The sequence below is a fragment of the Acanthopagrus latus genome, chromosome 8 (assembly GCF_904848185.1).
Source record: "Acanthopagrus latus isolate v.2019 chromosome 8, fAcaLat1.1, whole genome shotgun sequence".
In the NCBI taxonomy this organism is placed as follows: Eukaryota; Metazoa; Chordata; class Actinopteri; order Spariformes; family Sparidae; genus Acanthopagrus; species Acanthopagrus latus.
Genome location: NC_051046.1, coordinates 15,144,406 through 15,169,376, shown reverse-complemented (window position 1 = coordinate 15,169,376; position 24,971 = coordinate 15,144,406). Strand labels below are relative to the sequence as shown.

The window sequence follows — 24,971 nt, the reverse complement described above, 5'->3', positions numbered from 1 at the left end:
GATTTATCAATACACAGCACGGTTTGGGTATGAATATTTCAATGAGTCAGGAAGACTAGAGGAACATATCAAACTACATGACCCCTCTTCTGCTGACAGCATAACAAGCTTGCTGCTGTCGTTCCCCCCGTTTTCCACTGTCCACACGGACAAATGTCATCTATCATACAGCGAATAAGCACATTTCTCTAAATGTCAAACTTTTCATTGAATTCCTTTGATTACAATGACTGATGTCATGAGCAAACAACATAATCATGCCTAATTACTTCACCAGTAGAGCAGGCAGTCCTGAATGAAATATCTACACGTTATCCTTGTTTAACACGAGGTTCTGCCAAGAGCTCTGATAAAGAGTAGAAAAAGCAAGCAGACAAGCGAACGCGCCGGTCAACACAATGTAACTTTCACGATCAACGTCAAGTCAGTGGTTTTGACCTCATCTGTATCACACAGTACAAAACATGTCACATTCACACAGTGCACCATGGGCTTCCAATGTCCACTGAGATCAGCATGACAGCTCAAATGGGCTGAAATGGAACAGAACTGCACTGGGATCCAAGGGGAAGGCGGAATTACACGGATCAATCACTTTCTCTCTTCAGCCTCTCTGATCTGATTACTATTCATATGTATGAGCAAAGCGCAAATTGCTTTTCAATGAGTACATAATACCCCACTGTGGTTTGCCTACATGCGTTATGGTAACATTTCAGTGATTTTTTTTTTTTTTTTTTGTACTACAGCTTAGTGCTCAGTGTAGAAGTTCTAATCTTCCGAGAAGGGACTTTGAGAGAACACGCAGTTTAATCATGCACCGCATCAGTCCTAGTGTACTGAATCTGGAAGCTTTTAATTCAGCCAACTCTGATTAAAACATCATATAGACACTCAGACAGTTCATATTTACAAAGGCTTACAGGAAATTAAACGCAACTTGCTTTTTAATTTCACTAAGTGTATTTGGGCTTCTCAAAGAGGACCTCATACGGAATACAGATCATCTTAAGACTTGTCTTGTACAGGTAGTGGAGAAAAATGTGGAAAATGTGGAAGTAAAAAGCCAATTGTGTCCACTGCTTCAACAGTCATGCTGACATAGTAACGATACTAACAAGCAATGCAACCGCCATTGCTCTGAAGATATAGGGAGCTGGCTTGAGTTTAACCCATTTTTAAGTCCTTCATGTCTATAAAAGTGTAGGATCCTTCAAATTTCTCAGTAGGTGCATTCTGTAGCCATCAAGAGTTATTAAACAGATATTATCCTCGGAAGTGCATTAACTTTTTTGTACACAAAAACAAGAAATAACCGCCAAAGTAGTTGCATAAGAACATTTCAAACACGTGTAAAACAACATAAAGGAATGAACTCTCCACACCCAAAACTATGTAAACCCAAAAAAGAATGTAAACCTAAACTGAAGTACATGATTCACCACCTTCTGTTACATGGCTGGGGATATTAGAAGACAATAAAACACAATCAGTACCTATATAGTGTCCCTTTTGAAGTAAGTACCACCGACAGCGGCGTTAAAAACAATTCCAAATCAAACCCATGCTACATGTCTGACCGTAGGAAAGCAGATCTAATGGAGCACCAATGAGATGTGCTTTTTGCACTGGTCAAGGCAAGCCCCCTGCTCACATCTTCTGCTTTCATTACAGCAAAAAATCTAGTAACACAGGGTGAATGGAAGTGAACTACACTCTCTAATATGGATGTACAGTACCAGAGTTAGGGCTAGGGGGTCATGATGATGCCTTCATCCAAGGAAAGCCCTCTCTCCTGGGGAAAAGTTGTGGCCTAAGTCTTGGTGGTTTATTTATTTATTTTGGTCCTAAGCGGGGCTAGGCCTCAGACTCCAGGTCTTCTTGTCCTGCTCCGTTGGTCGTGTCGCCCTCCTCAGGCTCCAGCAGCAAGAATTTGCCATCATTGGTGAGAGGCATGTTCTTCATCAGCTGAGCTAGGGCCTCTGGGTCCTTGTAAAAAAAAACAACAAAAAAATTAGAATTGATAAGTCTATCTGCTTTAGAATTAGGTTTTTTTTTTTGTATTAACTCCTCAGGTTGTGACAATATATTTTGAAATGTTGGTAAAATGAAATGTTGACTATCTCCCTCTAGTGGCTGTGTTTTTGTTTATTCTCATCATCTTGCATTTGTCGAGGTTGTCATCTTCACTTTGAATTTTTTTCCGTTGTTTAGCCACTGAAAAAAGCTACTGTGAGTCAATGTTGTCAACGTATAAAACTTAAGAAATAATACATAATAGTTGGTGCTGACATGCCCATAGGAATACTAAAACATTTTTGTTTCCTTTGTAAAAAGATGTTTCCCAAAAGATTAAAAAAAAACCCTCATAAAAACACAAATGTAAGACTATCAAAAACTTTAAACAGCATAGCAGAAAGGGATTTAGAGACGAGGGATATTAACAAAAGCTGGATGAAGTAAAGTAAAACACAATAAATGCTTCAAAGGGAAGGCAAGTTTGAAATGTTCTTCTAAAAGTTTTCAACAGAGAGAATGTTCTGGAGTCTGGGGGCGTATTAACTGAGCAAAAAAGATTTATTGTTTTACACTATGTGATAAAAGTTTGTCTCAACTCCATCAATGATATAATGCCCTCCAACAGAAAATGTAATGTCTCCGTTTTTGGGGAACATTACTACAAGAGGGTGATTTAATTTCCTTCACCACTTAAAATACATATACTTTATCCAAAAGAATCTAGAAATTGGAATCAAGAATAAATGCAATAACTGAGCTCTATGATGATTTCCATGATGATGGCGATACCTTCTTGGCTTCTGTGATGTCCTTTGCCAAACTTATGGTGTAACATATCTGTGAATGAAGACAAAGACATAAACTTCAGTATACATTCATGCATCACTTGACATGTTTCTCCTCCGTGAATAAACATCAACATTTGGTGTATCGACCTTTTCGCCCTCTGTGTTGCTCTCAAAGACGAAGGCGCTAAACGAGGGCTCTCCCTCCTCGTCTCCGTCACTCCAGTCTCTGCCCTCCACCACAAATCCCATCAGCCTCCCGTTTTCCTGGTGGGCTGCAAACTGGCACACCTCTCGGAGCTGGAACTGAGAGATCAGAAGTGATGGGGAAAGAATTAAGGTTTTAAAAAAATATGGTAGTGAGTTAAATTACAGTGAAAAAGACAACCTGTAGATTGAAGATGGCAAATGTTCCTTATTAAATACTGACTTGATATTCTGATGAACTTACACTTATTCTTGTAACTTGCGTCTGAGGGTCGATCAACCTGTTGTGAAGACAGAGACTTTCAAAAGTAAATTGAAACACCCCCGTCTCTCTTGTTCTGATAGTCCTTCGCTATATGATGCAGATACAAGCTGAGACTTCTTACAAATGTGAAAATCAGCCATGTCTTTTACAACAGCTTGATATCACATGTTTTTGCTGGATAACCTGACTGGTGCACAGATACTTATGGTCTTCCCTCATGCATTTTTCTCTTTAAAGTCTTCAGGTAGTGATATACTGCACAGACAACCAACTTTTAGCAGGTCATCCACTTATGATGAGCCCCAGTGCAACATTTTTTACAGGTCCTATGCAACTCGAAACATACGCACAGGCATGCATAACCTGCACAAAAAGTATTTCAGACAACTTGGATTAAATAGGTCAGGCTTTTATGATACAATTTCTTGTGCACAAAAACATAAAGCTACACACAAGTTAATTACATTTTAATACTGTAAACAGGACAGTTTCACTGTAAGACGTACTGTATTCCCTGTTGTGTTGCACAGTGTATGAGGTTACATGCTGCATAGCTGTGATCAAGGTTCAGACCAGACTATCACAAGGTTTTAAATACATTTAACCACAAATTAAATACATCGTTAAATAGTAGCAGAAATATTGCTAGACTGTAAGGCAGACATGTCAGATTAGATTATTATTGCAATTATAGGATAACTGTTTCTCCACAGAGCAAGAAGATCAAAAAGACTGCTGACAAACTACTGGCTACATTCACCAAGCATCAGCATTCTTGGCAGATAATAATATTGAAGCCTTTGTTTGTTGTGTATATTAGGTGTCTTTGTTTGTCCTTTGTATTCATATAGCAATCCATAATAAAGGGATGAATCCTACCTGAGGCTACTGCTGGTGACCATGAGGTGGGACTCGGTGGTCCTGAAGATGTTGTGTATGGCTCGGGCAGCCAGCACCTGTCTCATCGCCTCATAGATGACTTCCTGGTTGTTGCCACAGCGCACTGCCATTGAGCCCAGAAAGCGCACGGCGAATACTTGCTGCAGGAGGGAGTCTGCGAAAACATGCAAACATCACCAAACACAAACGTGTCAGCATTGTAAACCAAACAACACAAATACAGGCAGGGACATTCGTGAGCAAGGGTACACAGTGATGTTACTCTAACCTCGAACAGCGCATTGAAGACAATAAGTGGACTACTAAGTTGCATGTAGCAGAGGAAAATGGTTACCATCACTTTCTGCTGAACAGTCGTCATCCGTTTCTCCAAATGGATTTGTGCGTCTGTCAGGAAGGGAGCACACACACATCAGCAAAAAAACAACCAAAGCCCTGCAGTGAGCCATTCAAGTTCTTGGAAATCATTTCATTACAAAGAGGCCATCATTCAGGGAACCAGCATCACCACCCACAAGCACCTTGTCCCCACTTGTACCTAATAAACAAGCACCCACGCAAACTTCCTGTTGTCCACTCACCTCCCCCCAGCCCTGTTCTGGTCCAGAAACTCAGAGGCTGGCAGCATGATGTCAAACTGAATCGGTGTCCCAGGCGCTATCAGATCCTCTGGTTCTGGAGCTGCCCCTGTCTGGGAACCACCAGCGAGTACACCTCCTGGCTTTGCTCTGCAGGAATGAGAGGGAAATTGGGAAGTTAAATAATAAAGAGGAAAACCCCAAAACACCCACCACTCAGCTGAAAAGGACAGGTTCATATTTCTTTATAAAACATTCATGTGTCCAGATGTGAATCAAAAGTGTCCACAATAGCTACAAAGTCCCCTCAAAGTTACTCCAATGTTGTGGTCCAGATGTGGGAATTATTGAATAATAACTTGAGAGTGAGTATTTCATCGAAAGCGGATTTTGCCATTAAGAAGGTTTCTCTTTACAGGGAGTATGGGCAAGGAATAATTACAGCTTTAGTGTGCTACTTTTACACTTAAATGCTACACATTCTATGTCCAGCTGCAAGATTGAGGCTAAATCTAACAGGTCCTTGGACATAACAATACAGATAGATACATAGCATTACTACAGTTGATGTGCTAACAATCTTGTATGAAATGGTCATAAACATTGGAAATATGGTTCAAAGTGGGTTAAGTTTCTTTCTTACGGTGGTAATAAGCAACATATAGATTGTCGCTCCTATGAGAGTCCCATGTTCACCACTTCAACATGCACACATATTCATTCTTAGAAACAGGCCTGCCATGCTGTGTTAACCAATCACTGTCTGTGGGAGGGGTTTAGCAAAAGATCAGATTTAGCATAAAAGAAACATACAGATTGTTTTATTCAGTTCAGTGGTCTGAACATCCTCAGCAATCATAGGTTGACATTTTGATCTTTCTATACCTCCTGAACCACCTGAAATATTGTCTAAATCACAATCAACAATAGGTCAATTCAAATAGAACAAGAACCTGCAGATGAAGAAGTCATGTTTCCAGTGTTGCACAGACAAAATCATCAAAAGGATATGACATAATCATATAACATGACAAAAAGAGCCAACACCAAAACGATCTCAAAAGCATGTCAAATACAAGTCAAACGTATTGTGCAAGTTAGACCTTAGTTTTCAAAATTAAAATCCACTGTAAAAAATTGAATTTGAAACTTCAGGGGAGAATGTAGGATGTAGTGTTATGAATAAATCCTTACACAAGCAGCATGCCTGACCTGTCAGGGTTGGGTGAGCCTTCTGGTCTTTTCTCAAAGCTAGTGATGGGGGTGACTGCCTGGATGGCGGTTTGGTTCAATCGGATAGCCACAGCCTATCAGGAAGCAGAGACATTGAAGCATTTCTGTATCAGCAAGTGGATCCATTATAACACCAGAACAATGTGAAAATCTGCCTAAATTATTTAAAACATTGTATTCCCAGCTTTTCATATGTGCCTGAATTTTATGAAGTGCCATCAAAAATACCCAAAATACCAAAGAAAATGTACAACAGTTTATAAAGTGTCTTCAGATATACCATTATTTTCCCCAAATCCTACAGTGCTGTGCCTTTGCTCCTGAGATCACAAGAATATAATTTACAGTTATGTGACACTACACCAGAGATAAAGCATCATTTCCCTGGAGCCAACTCTCCTGCAAACAGGAAACATTTTCTGGGATTGATAAGTGGTAAGACAACAACAGCTGTGAGACACTTAAGAAAGAGGAGGGGGAGGGTCTGTGTGACAGCACTGGAACAACACCATTACATTTTTATGTCTCTTAAACAGAAAACAGGTTTCTCATATTTTGCGTTCCTAATTAAAGTTGTGGGACAACAAAAAGATCTGTTAGTGCCTAATCAAATAATATGGCTGAGGTCCAACCCACCACGATCGATAAAATATTTCTTATTTAGAGTTAGAATTTTGTTTGCCTCGAATATTTGGTTTACTTGGTGTGTTTTTAACTTGAATTTGCAGGCAAATTATCTTTTCTCATTAAAAATGGACATGATTAATTTCTAATAATATATATCAAAGACGTGAAATGATGAATACAGACACGTCCAGCACAGTATATGGATGTCTCGTGTTTGATTGGTAGATGAAGGTCCTCTCTTGGTCATTTCATAAAATAATTAGAAAACATACTGCCACTAATATTATATTAAAGACTGTGAAAGAAAACATTCTGTTGTCTTTATGTTTTGTCAAAATGCTCAGAAAGAGAGGTCCCGACTTGGCATGTGTGGAATGATAGTCCACTGTTGGTAATAAAGGTGTGTATGTGTGTGTGTGTGGGAGTGCCCATTACCTCTGGGTTGTCAGTCAGGTAGATCTGTCTGGAGATGTTGTTCACAGTGCAAATCCACTGAGAAAGAAACAAAGAGATCCACATTAAGACTTCCTCGAGCTCAGACACACGCCGCCTGAAAACACTTGACTGATACCAGCTATGACAAGCCAGTCAGATGTGTCCAAGCACAAAACCAAATATGAAAACCAAACAAATGAGTCTGGACAGCTCCTCTATTGTTCTGTGACGGACACTTGTTCCAGCAAATATCTTTGGGAAGAAGACGTAAATCAATAGAGAAGATCAAACACAGCTGTTCAAACAGACTCGTTCACGCTTACTTCTTCATATTCCCTCTTGCTCTCTGCTTGCAGAATCATTGACCTGGGGGCATAAACAACAATGGAGAGGATTAAATTAAATACCTCCAAATATCTCATGTGTGTGCATGTTTATATATAAAGATGTGTGCATACGTTTTGCCTGACGGAGATGTTATCTGGAAACAGTAGCGTCTGTCTTCGCACTCCACAGCCATGACAGAACTATTGTCCAGGTCAAGCACCATGCCTCCAGCCACCGCCCCACGTGGCTGACACATGAGGTTCCCTCCCTGGGTGAAGAAGTACAGTCGGTCCCAGGCTGTGGTCACTAGGCCTGTTTTACTGGAGCACAGAAGAAAAGGATAAAGGTCAGCACTACAGGAGGAGGTTTACTTTTTTGATGTCACATTGGAAAGTTTAATGAGTGATGACTATCTTAAGATAAGATCTTATCGCTTATCTCTTAGGAGGTCAAGGATTTAATGCTGGATGTGATCGAAATTCATAGCTCACACCTGGTGTACATATGAGCTTTGCCAAAATAAAGACACACGAGAAGGTATCTTTTAAGTCCTTCTCCGGCTCATTAGTTCAGTAAAGTATAATCTAACAAAATAACCAGACACTTACTTAGAATTGGAAACAATGAAACTTGTAAAATTATTAATCTGATGTTGTATTGATCTTTGAAATAAACTGTCATCAATCAGTCTCCTACATGATACCCCTTTTGTTGTCTTTTTTCCAGGGAGGCATTATATTTAATACCAGAATCGCACCCAGTAGAGTCCATACCTCTGCCACGTTCACACAGTCCCTCTAATTCAATCGAGCCTAATCCATTGCCAATGAAATAGCATGAATAGAAAGTCTAGTTCAAGTCAGTTACGTTTTCAGCAAGCTTAATAATTAGCTAATGCTTTTCATACAGCTGATAAAAAACAATACTACTGGTTATATGACTAGACTCATGATCTGGATCAATATGCTTCTGTTCAAAAATGCCCATCTCTTCAGGAAAAGGTTCCACAGGGTTTGATTCTGGGATCATCGTTATTTCTTATTTTTATTCATTTGTCCCAGCTTCGATTAATAATCAATTAAAATTCTTCTTCTAATTCAGCAAGTGTGGAATTAACTAATTAATTCTACTCAAATTACACAATGACTACTCAGTTACCTTTAAAATCATAACTGAGTCCTGAGTACCATTTTAATGATCATCCTAACCTTTCATCTGCATGTTTGTAGCCAATAAGGCCATCTGATCTCAAACAGGCCAAAGCATCAACAGTTAAAAAAGTAAATAATACTCTGAGTAGCATTTGGGAAGAATATATTGTACTTTTACTTTATAAAACTATTTTAATACCAGTAGTTTTTCTTGTTACTAAGTAATATTGTACTGTATGTATGCAATTAAAGATTTTCAGTTCTCTTACAACAACTGCTTTTAAGTGATAACTGAACATTATGAAATATATCCAGTGCAGTCACCAATATTCCTCGATGTAATCATTCATGTTCAGTTAGCTTGTAGAAAAGTAACTTTTGTTAAAACTTTGTTAACTTGTACTATAGTCTTATATACTTGTTAATAGTAATATTGTTTTTTGTTTTTTAATAACCAACATTTCCTCCTTATTTTCTCAACAATTTTGAACATAAATTCTCTCTTTCATCTAAATTCTCAAGTTGTCCTTAATACCATTTTTTTAGTGCCTGGATTTTCAGTGCTCAGCTGTTTTTTTAGATTTCTGTGCCTATGAATAATGATGATTTTTTTTTTTTTTTTGTCCGACAATGCAATTTACCACTGACTCACTCTGAGCGACGTGTGCATGACTCATTTGAATTGCTCATCTTACTCTTTCACATTCTATTTATAAAATACTCCAAAATAAATTTCCTTGGATTAATATTATAATGTGTAGCTCAGGCTGCCGTGGGTGAGTCAGACTGTCGATACTGAGAAACCATTTGAAATAGCAAATGTTCTCCGGACTCAGCTCCATTTGACAAGCCTTTGAGGCTGCTGGCAGTGAGTGTCATTAAACAGAATGGCATTCTGTGGAAACCTTTTCTCCGGTGTCACAGACATTTGTCAAAGACTCAGGATGTATATGAGGGAGAGAGAGTTTGACAGCTCTGACATTTCACTAAATCACATTGCAGGCTCCGTCTACAGCTCTACCTCCTGAAGCTATTAAGGAAGTTTCCCTTCTCATACATCCACTCTGCAACAAGCTGACAGCGCACACTGTCAACATGTTACCTGACCCACCGTCTGCTGTGACAGACTTATTGTTTACTGTGCTCTTGTGTATTTTGAGCAACTTCAGCAAGAAAAGCAAACATAATTTCTCTGTCTGGTTATTTAGACATTCAAGACCGAATGTAGCTGCTGTATATTGATTGCACCATCTACAGCACAGACTTAATCCTTGAACAAAACACGGCAATGTCACATGACAATGAGGACAGATTAAAAGCTTGTTCCTTGGCTGTTCAATTCATTGTTATCCCCAAGACACCCCTTAACATATTGACTAGCAAAGAACGCTATGTGAATAGGAAGCGTTCTTGGGTTTACGATAAGGGCATAATTAGTATAATTAATCTTACTTCCTAATGTTGAGGTAGCCAGCCTTCTGGATAAGCGTACGATTGACAGGCTCAGTGTCCTTATCTGGCATATAGACGGTGTCCTCTACAGACAGAAGCTCCCTCTGGGCCATACGCATGGTCTCCGCCTCTGCGTCCAGCTGGGCCTGGATACTAGACACAGAAAAAGTATACAGGCAAAATTAATCAAAACTGATTATCAGAAATATAAGCATTAAAACACAGGATATTCAGATGTGGATGCCAACTATACTTATTCACTGATTATTAGGATGACGAAAAATGTGGAATTTTTTGTGGAGAATGTTGCAGAACGTTGCAGTAAAATGATTTCTGTTAAGGATCATAAACATCAAGCCACATCAGTATTTCATATTGCTCCTACCAAAATGATGGTTCACTATATGTGCTTTATGCATTGAAATTAATGTTAAAAAGACAGTCTTTACTTTTGTGTCATGGTGGACACAGAGGCGAGAAAGCAGTCCATCTTCTTTGACACCAGTTCAATGCCTTTCTTGAAGAAGCTGATCTGAAAGATTGGAAATAATAATGAACAAATCATCATGCGTTTTGTTTATTTTCACAGTCACACTTTTATTTCGAACAACAATCACTTGGTCACCAGTGGGGCTGCAACTGTCAGTTATTTTCATTATCAATTAATTTGCCCTGTAGTATTTGGTATTATTGTTTGAAAAATTACTTTAAAAATATATACCCGTTTTGAAAAAAAAGTTGGAGATTAATTTTCTGTTGCAGATCTAGTTACTTGCTCACAGTCTTACGCATTTAGTAGCAAAGGTAAAATGTTCTTCTACCCAGTCATTTTATTGCCCAGGCATACTAATAGCTGTAGGGCTGGGTATAAAAGTTGATACTGCCCCGATACTTTAAAATATGGAAAAATGCCTTGTCATTCAATATCAAATTGCAGTATCTAAGGTGTTAATCTAATCAGCATCAATGAGTCAACAAGCATGCAGCATCTTGTTGTGCCAAGATCTAAAAGTACTGCTGATTGTTTGTCTCAAGGTGCGCAGGAGAAGCATGAACACCAGAGATGGGGTGGTGTATGTGCAATGTAATCTTTGTCCTAAAATTAGTATAAATAACCTTTAGGAAACAGTATTTAAGTCAAGGTGTCACTATCCAAGTTTTTTTCAGTAATACCCAGTCCTTAACAACTGCCACATGTAAACTAAATCAGTTCATATGATGAAGCCAGTTCCCATTTTTGAATTCTGAATTTCAAGACTAGCCCACATTATCATGCTAGTCTTGAAATTCTGGCCCACAGCTACTCAGTACCTGTGCCTGTGTGTAGCCTAGCATAGGTTCAAGCATAGCTACTCTCTTGCGATACTGCAGGGCATTGAGGGCGCAGTAATACTGCAGTGAGGCCTGGTGCTGCTTCCTCCTAGTGTAGGCCACCTCCTTCACCATGTCTGACTTCAGCTGTTCGGACAAGAAAGGTGGGTTAAACATGCAAATATATATATATAAACACACACACACACACACACACACACACACACACACACACACACACACAAAGGTATCCTACAAAAATTCAGTTTCAAGCTCTGCACACACACTCATGCGTATGCAAATACTTTCTTGTTTTCTCAAGCACATACAAATGAGCAACACGGTCTAATTATCTTGTAGGTGGACATGGCAACACATTCTACAGAGGCAAATAGCAGAGGAATATTATTATTGTAGCATGTTGCTGTTAGAGTCTTACTAAATCAGATGAATATCTAAATCTATCTATTTGTACTTCAAATTATTATAAAACATTCCCACTGCATTACCAGAGCATTACTACACTGCAAGGCCTTTTAAAGCTTGGGATTAACAGGCATAAAAGATTTGTAAGTGACGCCAGGAAAGCACTTCTTAATCAGTCTACCTTCTCATTCTCCCTCTTCTTGGGCAATCGGCTGTATTTGACCATAGCTGCCTCATGCTCTGCAGGAGACAAGAGGAGAGGAAGGATATGAGGCTCTGATAGTAAAAGCAAGCTGTAACTATTTTCTGAAATAAGTTTGGATTCATACATACCATCAGTGGCGATGCCGAATATTTCCTTCAGAGTGCTTATCTCTGAAACATTCAATTTATAGAAAGCTTTGTTAGTAGTAATTAAAATGGATCCGCAACTTTGAAAAATGTATTACAGCATGAAGTAGACACTGCGAGCTGTTGGTTGATAACAAAAATAATTCATAATTAATAAATGACACGTACCTTTGTTTGGAAATGCATGTTTTTTTTAACAATTAAAAGAATATGCTCTATGCTTTAATGTTGTCACATTATTACAGTTTAAAAAAAAATCTGCAATTATGATGTGTTATGGTGGAGTTTGGCTAAGGACCTTTGTTGCAGTTAATTCCCTCTCTCCTCTACCATGTCACTACTAACAACTTGGCAATAAACAGTGTAAAATGGCTCCAAAATCCTTAAAAAAAAAAAAAAAAAAAATATGATACATATTTTTATATATGTGTGTGGCCCTACCTGTAAGGTCTTTTTCTCGGAACTGGATCAATGGGAAAACCATGCTGTCCGCCATCTGGTTGGCTAGCTCTGAGTGGAGCGAGTTCAGCTGGACCACACGAAACAGATTATACAAAAATATCAAGCGCTGCATACGGACACAAACAGAAAGTGTCCCCCATGCCAAACATCTTGAGGGATTTCAATTTATTTTACTATGTACAGTCACACATGCTGCCAGCTTCTCCTGCAGCAATCTGGAAATTACTGTTTTCGCTGAAATGGATGCAAACTGTAGACAATGCCTCTGCTACATCATAAAAAGCCCATATTGTGGAGTAGTACATTTCATGAAGAGCATAATAAACCTTCTGTTTACTCTGATATTGTAAACACGACCTCGTAGCAAACAAACAAGCAAATCCTGCTTTAATTCGCTATGCTTATCAGCAAACTACACTCCAGCATCTAACAAGCTGACATCCAGTATAATCTGAATGATTTAGCAAGTGCTAAAGTTCACCGGATTAGATTCAGGCCTAATTCTCACTGTAAAAATTAGTTCTCCTCTGAGGTAAAGGTCAAGCAAACAATCAACCTGTGTCCTCTGAGCATATGTGCGTGAAGATGTGTGTGTTCTCAATCCTTTTGAGTGCTGACTGTGCAATCTTTGCGGACCCCCGTGGCTGACAGTGAGAGGCCCATCTGTTTCATCTATATACCTGAGCCTGTATACTCCTCTTTCATTCATCCATCTATCCACCTTCAGCTGCCTCCCTCTAGCCATCCATCAGGTGCACGAGGCACCATATCCATCCCCCAGTTCCCTTCTTAGCATCAGTTCCGGTCTTACTGGGAGGATAATGATGAGGTCTTTGTATTGAGGTCAATTTCACCAGCGTGCTAGGGAAGCACAGGTGCAACATCCTTTGTAAGATAAAGAACCATCCACTGAATGTTCAGCAGTTCATCATCCCTCTCTTCCGCGAAAGGAGCAGACGCATACACAGGCACACACAAACAAAGCAGCAAAACTGCAAACATAGGACTCACCTCCCCTACAGTTTTGGCGAAGCTCTGCAGCGTGGTGATTACCTCTTCATCACCTTTTCCAAGGGCAAAGTTCTGGACAGAAGAACAAAGGAGGGAAGGCATGTTTAAACCATGAACTGCATAATGTACACATCTACTATAGGCTATAGATTACAGGAAAAGGAAGGATGTCTGGCACATCACTTTCAGGGATCATGGCCAGAGATGCTAATGAACCACATCCGTAGATGATGAACCTTGTTTAAAGGAGCATCAATTACAGGACAGTGAAAGAACTGAAAGAGAATACGTTGACTTCAGCAACTATTCGTTTAAAGCTATGACATTTAAAGTTATTACAGTACGTACTCCTGCACTTCTTATATTCTATTTATTGTCTTATTTACTTGATTTTATGCTTCCAAGGTATTTCTAGGGATTGCTGCGGCTCAGGAGGCAGAGCATTCATCCACCAATCGAAAGGGACGGTGATTCAATGTTGAAGTGTCTAAGATATAAAACCACAAATTGCTCCCTGGAAATTGTTCCATTAGTGTGTAAGTGTGTGTATGAATGAGCAGGTGGCACCTTGCATGGTAGCTTCAGTGGCCAACGTGTGAATGGATGCATGCTGACTTGTGTTGTATCGCACTTGGAATAATTTGTAAAACTCGAAAAGAGCAATATAATTGCCAACAATTTACAATTTTTCCAATTTTTTACTTTATTTTCATCAAGAGGTTTACATTTGTAATCTTATTCTAAATTCATTATGACTGCTATTCCTGATTTTTGTGTTCATTCTGGGTCTATTTTCCTGTATTATCATGACCCTGGTGACCCTGGTGACCCCTTGTTCTTTGTCCTAAAAGTGTTGCTGGAGATTTGACCTCTTTGTACATTGTCCATCTTCTCCACGCACCTTGGATGTGGGTGGCATTGTGCAAGAAACCCTGACTCTTCCGCGAAAGCCCTCGATACTACTACTAGCACTACTACTTTGAGCTGCATTTCTAGTATGAAAGATGTTGTCCAAATAAAGCATTATTTTAAAGTTGTTGTGGTTGTTGTTCTACCAACAGAGTTGCACTTCTACTTAAAGGTCCTTCCCGAGGATGTTAAAATAACAAACATGCAAAAATGAGGTGTGTCTCATTTCGCAGACACATGCAAATTCACGCACGGACAGGAAAAGGTCAGATAAAAATAATCACTGCTGGATTTGTCACAACAACCTGTCCTGACAATGCTTAGAATACAGGTTTGACATTTTCTTTCTTAAAGGAATCATACATGTAAGCACATAAGCAGTGTTGTTTGGATGACTAAACAAACACTCGCTATGAGAACATGTTCAGGGGTGTAGGTTTCATCTAGAAGTTGGGAGGACAAAAAAAATATACAGAGGATGATTAAATTGGTTAAAATTTAGTTTACTTAAATCAATATTGCACTTTCCATACCAATGGTAGTATAACAAACAGTAGAGATGCTACATTAGAGTGTAGGGCACTAGTACTATGTTGTCAGAAAAGGCTTTTGTTGCATCTTTTGCGTCTGTACTTTACTGTCTTGTTTTTGGACAACGTTCAATGACAGTGAATTTTTAGGAAAACATACACTTTATTTATAAATATTACCCAAGAAAAAACTTTGGCAGAGGTATTTCTTTCAGGCACTTATCATAAAAGTTAAGGATGTCTGTATGTAGCCTGAACTCGGAGCAAAAAAGGCCTCAACACACCAGCTGCTGCAGGGGAGACTTTGACAAGCATACCAACCATTTTTGGCGATATTCACCTTCTTATCTGGACTATAGTGGCTGCACAGTCAGAGAACAATGTTCAGAGACATTGCAGGAAGTAATTAGTAAGTGCACATACTTACTTTCTTCTCATATTCCAGAAGCTGCTGTGAAAGCTGCTCTGTGGCCAATCCCATCTCACTCTGCAGGGGACAGATAGAAGAAAAAGAGCTAAGTATTAGCAGGGATTTGTCTGTACATTTGTCACAAACCCTTGAAGGAATAAAAGGAAGTGAATGGACAGCAGGTGAATCAGGGTTCAACGGGAAAATTCAGCTGTGTGTGCATACAGGATTAAACTGAAGCATTTATAGTGACAGCAAGTGGCTCAATGAGGCCTCATTTACAGAGAACAAAGAACAGAAAAATCAGAAGGGTTTCACACAACCTACTGCATATCACACACATAAAAAATATGATTATTATATCCCAGGTTTGTGTTTGTCTAGCAGAGTCTACATATGTGCATCTGTTTGTGTTTTGTTCAGTACCTGGGCTCCAAACACCCGCTGCAAAGATTGTAGCAGCTGGTTGGTGTAGGTTGTGAGCATCCCAGCATCTTCCTCAAACACACTGAGCAAGGAGCGAGTCTGCGGGATAAAACGTCAGAACACACACTTTTGACAAACATGATTACTTGACACTTGTAAACAGTGCTTAAAGAATTTGTCTCCTATCCAGTTACAGATTATAGGACAGGATACTGCTGCTACTTTGGAATGTGGATTGTGTCACTGGAATTACATTAAGAAGGGACATTTTAATGGTCAGTATGAACAGCCGGAATTATCACAGCAGGCAAAACTTCTTTCAGTGTTCACCTGGGCACCTGACATTTATTTGAAAACTGTGAAACAATTCTTTCGCTATTTGGACTATTGATCAGTTTTATAGCAAAAATGCCAAATATTCTCTGGTTTAATGTGCGATTTTGAAAGGTTTTAAAACAGTAAAGCCATTTGAAGACATCTGCTTAGGCTCTGATTTAGGCATTTAACCCTCAAATATCTAGATAGCTGCTGGCAGATAAAAAAAACAGCTATTGTTCCAAAATATTTAATATGTTTTGAACAGCTAATCCTATACATATTTCATACTCATGTCAGGCAAAGTTTCTAACTTTCAAGTGGTACGACACGCCTTGTTTGGGCATTCAAAGCCTCCGTAGAGAACATGATTCTGAATTCTGATTCGCAACATGTTCTGAAGCATTACTTTGTCAAGAAATCCCATGTAGTTTCTTCCTCTGGGCCAATTCACAATGGTTGCAGCCAAGCCACTTTTTTCCATGCTCAATAGATAATATGATATCCATATGATGTATTTTACTAAACTTCCTTAGATGCTGTGATCACAGTTAAAACAAAAAAAATAAAAATCTTGTCTTTTTTTAATATAATACTGGTGAGATCATGAATTCTCAGAGGATGTCAAATCAGGACTTTAAATTAGCCAGACTGATACTTTCAGCTCTGAATCTGGTCATGTATGACACTTGACGGTGACTGGTAGAGTACAAGAGGAAAAACAAAATAAATACAGGGGAGTCAGGCACCCCATAAACTGTTAGAGACCTTTGAGGTTTAACCGATTAACTGAAAATCGATAAAATATCCACATATTGATGAAAATGGAAAACAACTGCTTGGTGCAGCATAATTGTAAATTCCTGAGACAACATTAGCTCCAAATAAGTTTAAAACATTTGTTTTAACCATTAATGTTATAAAATCAAACGGGTCTTTTTAATACATCTGGACAATTCAGGCAGAGCTGGACGTACTGTATTTGTTGTGTCCTCTGTTAGGGACAATTACTAAACATGTTTTACAAAGTATCTAAATTAAGAGTAAACCAACACAATCTGAATCAGGTATGGTGGTAACCTTGAACTCTTAAAAGAGATGTACAAGTACATTGCTGTGTGAAGACACTGAGTGAAGGATGTGGGTGGCTGCAGTACGCTGAGGCAAATTGAAGAGACGCTTTGAAGTGAAAGTAAAGGCATAATGATTTTCCTGCAGGCTTGCTATGCAAACTGAGAGAATCCTGTTTGGGTGTAGTATTTTTCCCCGTAAACAGGTGCAGCAAGGCAGGGCTGGTATTGCAGAGAGGTACACACCCATCGGCTAAAGTCTGTTTACAGGTCAGTCAAGTTGACTTTTGGCCACAGAAGGATTGAGAACCGATTCACACTGAAAAAGAAATCATCTGGAATACATGTAAACTTTGGCCGTCTCCACATTCTATTGCATTGACACACCAGCCCTAGTTCTTATTGGGAGAAACACACACACACACACACACACACACACACACACACACACACACACACACACACACACACACAAACAAGACCCTCCAGCATGGCTTGCACTTAAGCAGAACCATCAAAGAGGTCAGCCCTGTCTGGGGGAAGAGTGATGATACAGGCTTCATTAGATGTGCATAATGGCATAGAGTGTCCCGCATCCCACCCTGGTATGACTGATTTCCTGACATGACGTCTAGAAGAACTTTCATACTGATTTTCAAGCCTGTGAGCATCAAACACCATATGGTATTCACAGCTGACAGCTACCACTGCTGCCCTGTTGCAGACTATTGACTAATTCCAAAGGAGTCCGATAATGGAAACCCCTCCCACATCCTGTGAATCGGGCCCAGTTCGGCTCAAGGATGGGCTTTAGCCCAAAAAATCTAACTAAGTACGACATGGAAAGTCAGAAGATTGCAAAAAAACAACTGTGGTTGAGCTATGGCCCTGACATCTTTCACAGTGAGCTGAGTCTGGATAAAAAGCAGAATATCACCTCTGACTGACAAGAGGCGCTCTGAGACGAGCGTTAGCTTTGTAAATGCAACATAAATGCACACAAAATGCTGATAATTGTGACTAGCTGTGTAAGCTACAACGCTGTTGGTACAGACACTCCTGACAGAGGCTTATATTACTCAAAACTGTGTGTCAACTGGGAGCTGTCATCGACCAGTGGACACAGCCTACAACGGGAACAAGATATCATCTGGGCTAGACAGCTAACCCCGGCGCTGCTCACGGCTCTTTATGTGACAGTCGTGTCTTTAAACGTGACATAACCCACACAGGCCTACCTGAGGACTGTCCTGTAAAGCCTCCTCCAGAAGCAGTTTGTGATGTACGGCCGGCATCTTGTTAGCGGTAGAGGAGAAGAAATGGGAGCATGAATTATTCAGAGCGTGGACTCGGTTTCCCAGAGTCCTCCGCGCCGGTGAGAGGGAACACGTAGTAGTTGGAGGCGGGCCCAAGTCTGATCTCATCCACAGCTGCTTAGGAGCAACTAGTGACCACCAGTATGGTGGAAACATCAAACATGTCACTTTAAACCAGATATTCATGTGATTTTATGATGAATTTACTCGTTCTGAAGATGTTACTTGTCTACCAGGAGAGCTCCGACGAGCGGCTGGCGGTTGACTATTAAAGTGGAGGTAAGGTATGGTTACGTTTTTATCATTTTAGTACCAACAGTGCCCTCATGTGGACATATGAAGAACTACAAGTTTAATTTTAAAGCACAGTCACAATCTTCGCCATACATTCCTGCCTCAACAAAGTGAAGTCTTTCAATATTCGAGCAATTAAGTGCAGTTTCGAGGTGCCTATGTGTCGCTTCATTAATGGAAATTAACAAGATATGTTTACTCAAGCAATGTACTTACTTTTGAGGTACTTGTACTTTATTGTTTTTTTCATACTAAGTTCCACCCCTCTACTTGTGGAGGCAAATGTAGTTTTCACTGCATTTATTTAATAACATTAGTTACTCTGCATCGGGGCCAACATAGAGAATTGTTTCTGCAAATACAGAAGCCCTTTCTAAATCTGATTTGAATTATTTTCTTTCCTGTATTTATTAAGGATAATCCTGCTTGGATACGCTTTTTAAATTCCTATTTTTTATTTTTTATTTTTTTTTATTTTTTTTTGTAATTTGTAAAAACAGGTGATTTTCTTTGTTTGTTTGTTTGTTTGTTTTTTGCCCCAAGGAGAAAAACCTTTTATGTTTGTTTGTTTGTTTTTCCATGTGTTAAAAAATGAATCACATCTACTCACCAAGTCATGGAAGTAAAGCTTATGTCATCTCCTTGGTCATTATTGGGACTCTATGCACAGAGCAGTGATGTCCTGAATATTGTTGCCGCTACTGGTTCTCTAATTGCTTCAAACTTCCTGCAGAGGCGGCACACATCCGGGGAAATAAATCCCGTCCTTGACTGATTCCTTCCAAGATGATAGGGAGCAGTCATCATGATGTTGTGCTCGTTAAATGTCAGACACTGTGACAGACGGTGTTCAATGATGCCACGTTTCCTCTTTTACTTTCATTTAATCTGATGTTGTTAACGCTACTAAAATCATGCTGTACACCATCTGACAGACCCTCAATATTACAGAAAAGAACTAATATTTGTGGTGAGAATGAAGCAATGCATTTGCTCCTGTCTAATAATTAAATTACAGTGCAATGATTGTCAGTAAGTTTTGATTGAGTGTACTTCAATCTACCAAAGAAAAATACATTTAACTTCCCTTTTCATCCTTTTTTTTTTTTTTTTAACAGTTTTACTATGAATTGGTGACCTTCATAGCACCAAATGGAACTTCTCTTGTGACTATATATTAAATGATGTGACTTGAATTTAAAATCCCAGACACACAAGCACACACTCTCGGTAAATGCAGTTGCTCACTATAACTAGAGTTATCTGACTGTGGGCGAATTATCGCAAATGACCCTGCAGTCAAACTTGCTTTCCTGGAGGTGAACACACCATTAAGTAACCGCCATTGCTGATGAAAATCTTTCTGATGTGACTCAGGCACAGCTTTTCACAGACGAGGTCATGTTTTACTCACTCTCTGAGTGTATCCTGGGACATATAGCAACAGGCAACCAAATGAAACGAACCGTTACTCAGGGTAAATCTGTGGATCTCACTCGGTTTGAACATCGTTGTTTGAAGTAAACAACTAAATGAAATACAGTTTGTTGTCATGCAGAAATCTATATCTACAGGAATGTCTAAAGTGTTTTGTCTTCATTTATCTTGAATTTCTTTCACTTTCTTCTCTTTCTTAATTTCTTCTCTTTTCTTAATGTCTTTTTTTTCATATTTCTAGTTATTCCTTTCTGTCTTCATTGTTTTTTTGTTTTTTTAATTTTCGGAGGCACAACCACGTGCTTCTCACGAGGATCTTTAAATAAACATGCACATATGGTGAAGCCCTGGCCTGCACACTACAGTGAAACAAGGACTTCAGTGTATGTTGTTGCCACATCTATTTTGAGAGCAGCAATGATGCCTCGAACGTAGACTGAGCACACGAGCATGCAAATTTTCTCGATCCAAGGCATTTTAGGTCTAAATAAATTGTCTAATTGACTCTGTGAGATGCTCATGTCTTGTTGTGTTGTGTCTTGATCAAGTAGGCAAGCCATGACAAGCAGTGTCTCCTCCTCATCAAGCTCCCTTGCAGCCTGGGCAGGAGCACATTCCTTCCCCCCCAGTGGACTTGTGTTGTTTAATTGGTTAAGTTGTGGCTCTAAATTAGATCAGGCTTTTCCAGTACTGACTTTAGTAATTAATTGTGTTTGCTGACTCGGGTCAGTCTGGGCTATAAAAAAATATGCTTGGTGTCAGTGGAACTAACCTGGATTTAACAAAGCAGTGATTGAGCTGACCGATGAAACACACTCTCAGGAGAAAGTCAAGAAGAACTGTTAGACTGCTGAAGCTAAAGCACAAAAGTACCCATTCTTAGGACTTCATGACTGTAGACCTGCCCTTGAGCTTAATGCCATACTGTCAGCATGTTCACATGCTCACAAAGATAACACCAGCATGTTTATGCTTAGCTATATAGTGGTTCCACATTCACATTTAGATTTAGCATGTCAGCATATTCACAATTTGCTAAGTATGACAAAACAAAGTGCAGCAGATGATGATGGCAATGGCATTAGCTTTTAGTGAATAGTTCATTGTCCAAAATAAAAGTTAAAATTCCCAGAATAAATTTTGCCAATGTATGTTTCTGCAAAACCACAGAAGTTAAAACTTAACTGGTTTCTTAATATTGCAAATTTATGTTTCAATTTTCTGTTTTTCATCTTGTCACAAAACAGAGCTTATGCTCTGGTTAGCTTTAGGCACAAAACCCACCTGGTTAGGGTTAGGTAAATGGTTAGGCTTAAGACACCTGTTTTGTACTCCACAAACACAGCTGATAATGTTCCAAGGTCTCTTTAAAGACAACCGGTTTTGTTGCTACAGCTACGACTGTAAATTGTCCCAAGGTCTCCCTTAAAATGATCCAGTTGTGTCACACTTAGAACGACTGAAACTCAGACAGCCTCGTTGCCTGTAACTCCACCACCATCCCCTCCCACTACCGATATGAAAGTCAGGTAATGGACATGTAATGCTAACGTAATGTGACACGATTTATACAGATATTAACGCTGTACGTTGCCAATGTCACGCACAAGTCTGAACGTCTCTGTGGACAGGGCGACTGGACTGACCTGATGATGGCACTGGGGATCACTAAAGTTATTACAGTTCATCCTGGACATTAGTGTGCTCATGGCAATGCATCCAACAGCTGCTCAAAACACTGCACAAAAACAAGATTGCAAATCTCTTAGTGGTGCTACAGGACACCACAAAGCTCAGTAGGATTCACCTCTGGGGTCTATAAATATCTGCGTGGAACTTTTCCCAATCCATTGTTGTTGAGATGTTCCACTCTGGACCAAAGTCGTAAACGGACCAACACACTGACATTCCCATCCTTAGAGTCATGCAGATAGCATTCATGTAACTATTTATAGATGCTTTCCTTTTCTACTTAATTTGTAATGGGCAATTTTTGCTCTTCCGCTATCCTCTTTTGCTGCTAACACCCAATTTTGGTCCAGGAGGCAAAAGAAAGACAAAGCAGCACTCCCCACCCACTAACACTGCCAACGGTGTTTATAAGAGCAAAACTGGAAGCACTAATCATTAGACTACGTCCACATAAGCTGTCTAGATTTAAAAGCCCCAGACCTAATGTGAAAAATGACTTGCGTCCGCATTTAGTTTCGAGGTTGTTTTTGCAGAGATCCCCGTCTTCACACACGGCACACAAAAAAGTCCAAATCTCTTCTCATTTCTCAAAGGTGTGAAACAGTGTGCATTGGGCTTTGACGGTAGCCTAACCGTAACCCTTTACAAATGTGTCCATTACAGCTTGCTGTATGCAAAAAGAAAACACTGTTTTGTAAGTATTTTATACTGAAGTTTTTAATAAAATACGCTAAACCTTTTTACTTATTGTATGGGTTTTTGTATGTGTTGGTTTCTATAAACACAATAAAATAAATTTCATCATAAAACCTAAACGGCTTTAATGACAAAAGAAACAGGAACCTATTACTGCGTTCTTTTCATGGCTTTTGTTCCACGGCATGATGCACGGCTTAATGTAGTCTGTGGGAAAGTACGAAATACAATCTCGACGCGCCTTTTTATTCGGTATGTGTACGTTTGTTTCCTTTCCATGCTTTCATGAAACAAACAACAAAAGGAGTAGAACGTGATTTAACTCACTCTAAACCAAGAGTAAAGCAAGTTCAGTTTTCTCAGTATATTCAGGGTCTACTGCTCAACATTCACTACCATTTTTGCCATCCTCCATCTGGTGTCCTTCCAGAGGAAATTGTGTGGAACACATGCAGCTGCGATTACCACCCAGACTTTTTCTGAGGTCTTCCATGGTCAGGTTCTTCAGCCGCCTCCATTTCCACTCTAAAAGCCCAAATTTCCTTTCAATCACTACTCTGCTTGAGCTGTGAGTGTGTTGAATTCCTTTCGCCTCAAGGGTAAGTATCCATTATCTCTGTATGATGTGACGAGAATAGTGCTGAATGAGCATACAGAGTCTGCAAGCACTTTCCCATTACGTCAAGGTGTATTTAAACTGATCCCATCAGGCTCAGGAAATACAAACGGAAACATTAAACAAACAAAAATATGTTGTGCGGCACAGCAACCACATTTCTGTTTCAGTGAATGTTTGCTACATTTTTTCTGGGCTGAACGCACAAAACACATCCAGCCGGGATTCGAAGCTTGTGCACAGTGGTTTGGACCGATCAGCATCTTACAAGGATCCACTGGCAACTACGAGCGTAGTTGAGGTGCGACGACCACCAAGAGAAGCGACTGTTTCATTGAAAATAGCAATGGCTGCTCCTTAAGAGGTTAGCAGCTGAATCATCTGTTATATGTTCACCCCTCCAGCAATACTTCCCAGCACCTCCTGGTGAATCCTGAGGCGTTCTTAGGCCAGATGAGATATGAATTCCCTCCAGCGAGTTCTGGGTCTGCCCCGAGGTCTTGTAGTCGGTCGTGCCTTGAAAAAGCCCAAAGGGGGGGCAGCCCAATCTGATGCCCGATCATCCTCAGCTGGCTGACTCAGCCACTACATGGAGGAAAACTCATTTATGCCACTTGTGTCTCTGATCTCATGCTTACAGTCACTACCCAGAGCTCACAGCCACAGGTGAGGGTTGGAATGTATATATTGAATGTAAATCTAATGCTTTGCCTTCTGGCTCAGCTCCCTCTTCACCGCGATGCCCGCGTTGTTGTCTTCTTAACTTTGCTGCCTCTGGCTGTTCCTAGGCTACACACACAGCAAGTTAGTCTACTGTTATCTCCTGCTCTGTAGTCACTTACACAGTGTTTGTGAGGTTAAATGGCAAATTGTGAAAAAAGTGAACTTCAGAGGACTGATGATGTTATCTTTTCAACCGAGCCAATCACCATTAATAAATGTTATCTAAGCACACAAAAAAAGAGAGTTCAAACTGAATATCTCTTTATGTTGCATTTGTGTCTTGCCACAATGCTGTGCTTATGCTCTGCTTAGGTTTAGGCACAAAAGATACTCAGTAAGTGTCAATAAGACATTATAATTTGGCTTAAAATACCTGCTTTGGTTGCCAGAAATGTGGATGGAAATGGTTCGACTTCCAGTGAAAAATAGACGGTTTTGGTTGCCACAAAACTGGATGGTCAGCGGTCAGCCTTGTTGGCTGGGAAAGTTGGCTAATAATCCTTTGAATGGCGACAGTTAACGGGCACCTGTGAGATCTCAACCCATATCAACAGACATTGTACGATAACAATACTGACTGAATGTAAGAGTCATTTTCTCTGGTGGGGCAGTGCTAATGTAATACATCCTGCCATCTAAACTCCACTCACATGACTGCTCCTGTCAGGGCCTGAGAGTAAACCTGATTGTGTTAAGATTTACTGGGGGCTTCAAACCGACCTGTGTGTGACCTTTGTGGTTCCATGAAAAGACTATTCAAGGCTTTAGTGCGTGCATGCGTGTGTGTGTGTGAGCACGCGTGTGTTTGTGTGTGTGAATGAATGACGGTCCTCTGTGTTTCAGCACACAAAGACAATATGAGGATTTCACAGGATGTCACAAACACACACACTGATATATTGATGTCCCTTAAATGCATTTTCATTTTTTTTTTCTCCACCTTTATATAAAAAAGGAAGCTCGCCATTGGTTGATTCTCACCCCACCCTCCGCCTCTT

The 24,971-nt window shown here is 39.8% G+C and overlaps 1 protein-coding gene across 2 annotated transcripts; it reads right to left on the bottom strand.

The window, feature by feature from the left end:
* Positions 1 to 829: 829 nt before the first annotated feature.
* On the bottom strand, positions 830 to 18,611 carry appl2 (adaptor protein, phosphotyrosine interaction, PH domain and leucine zipper containing 2). Of its 2 annotated transcripts, none has more exons than XM_037106332.1 (21): positions 18,438 to 18,611; positions 15,815 to 15,913; positions 15,407 to 15,466; positions 13,541 to 13,612; positions 12,509 to 12,596; positions 12,050 to 12,091; positions 11,898 to 11,956; positions 11,291 to 11,437; positions 10,429 to 10,511; positions 9,980 to 10,132; positions 7,508 to 7,696; positions 7,373 to 7,415; positions 7,050 to 7,106; positions 5,949 to 6,061; positions 4,758 to 4,904; positions 4,511 to 4,563; positions 4,156 to 4,330; positions 3,256 to 3,292; positions 2,955 to 3,110; positions 2,809 to 2,856; positions 830 to 1,989 (listed from the first exon to the last, which is right to left on the bottom strand). In XM_037106332.1, exons 1-21 carry the CDS (start codon positions 18,492 to 18,494, stop codon positions 1,858 to 1,860), a joined length of 2,010 nt encoding a protein of 669 aa, XP_036962227.1. In that variant the 5' UTR covers positions 18,495 to 18,611; the 3' UTR covers positions 830 to 1,857. The 2 variants fall into 2 exon arrangements, with proteins under 2 accessions (XP_036962227.1, XP_036962228.1); XM_037106333.1 differs by having other exon boundaries at positions 5,967 to 6,061; positions 18,438 to 18,605.
* Positions 18,612 to 24,971: the final 6,360 nt, after the last annotated feature.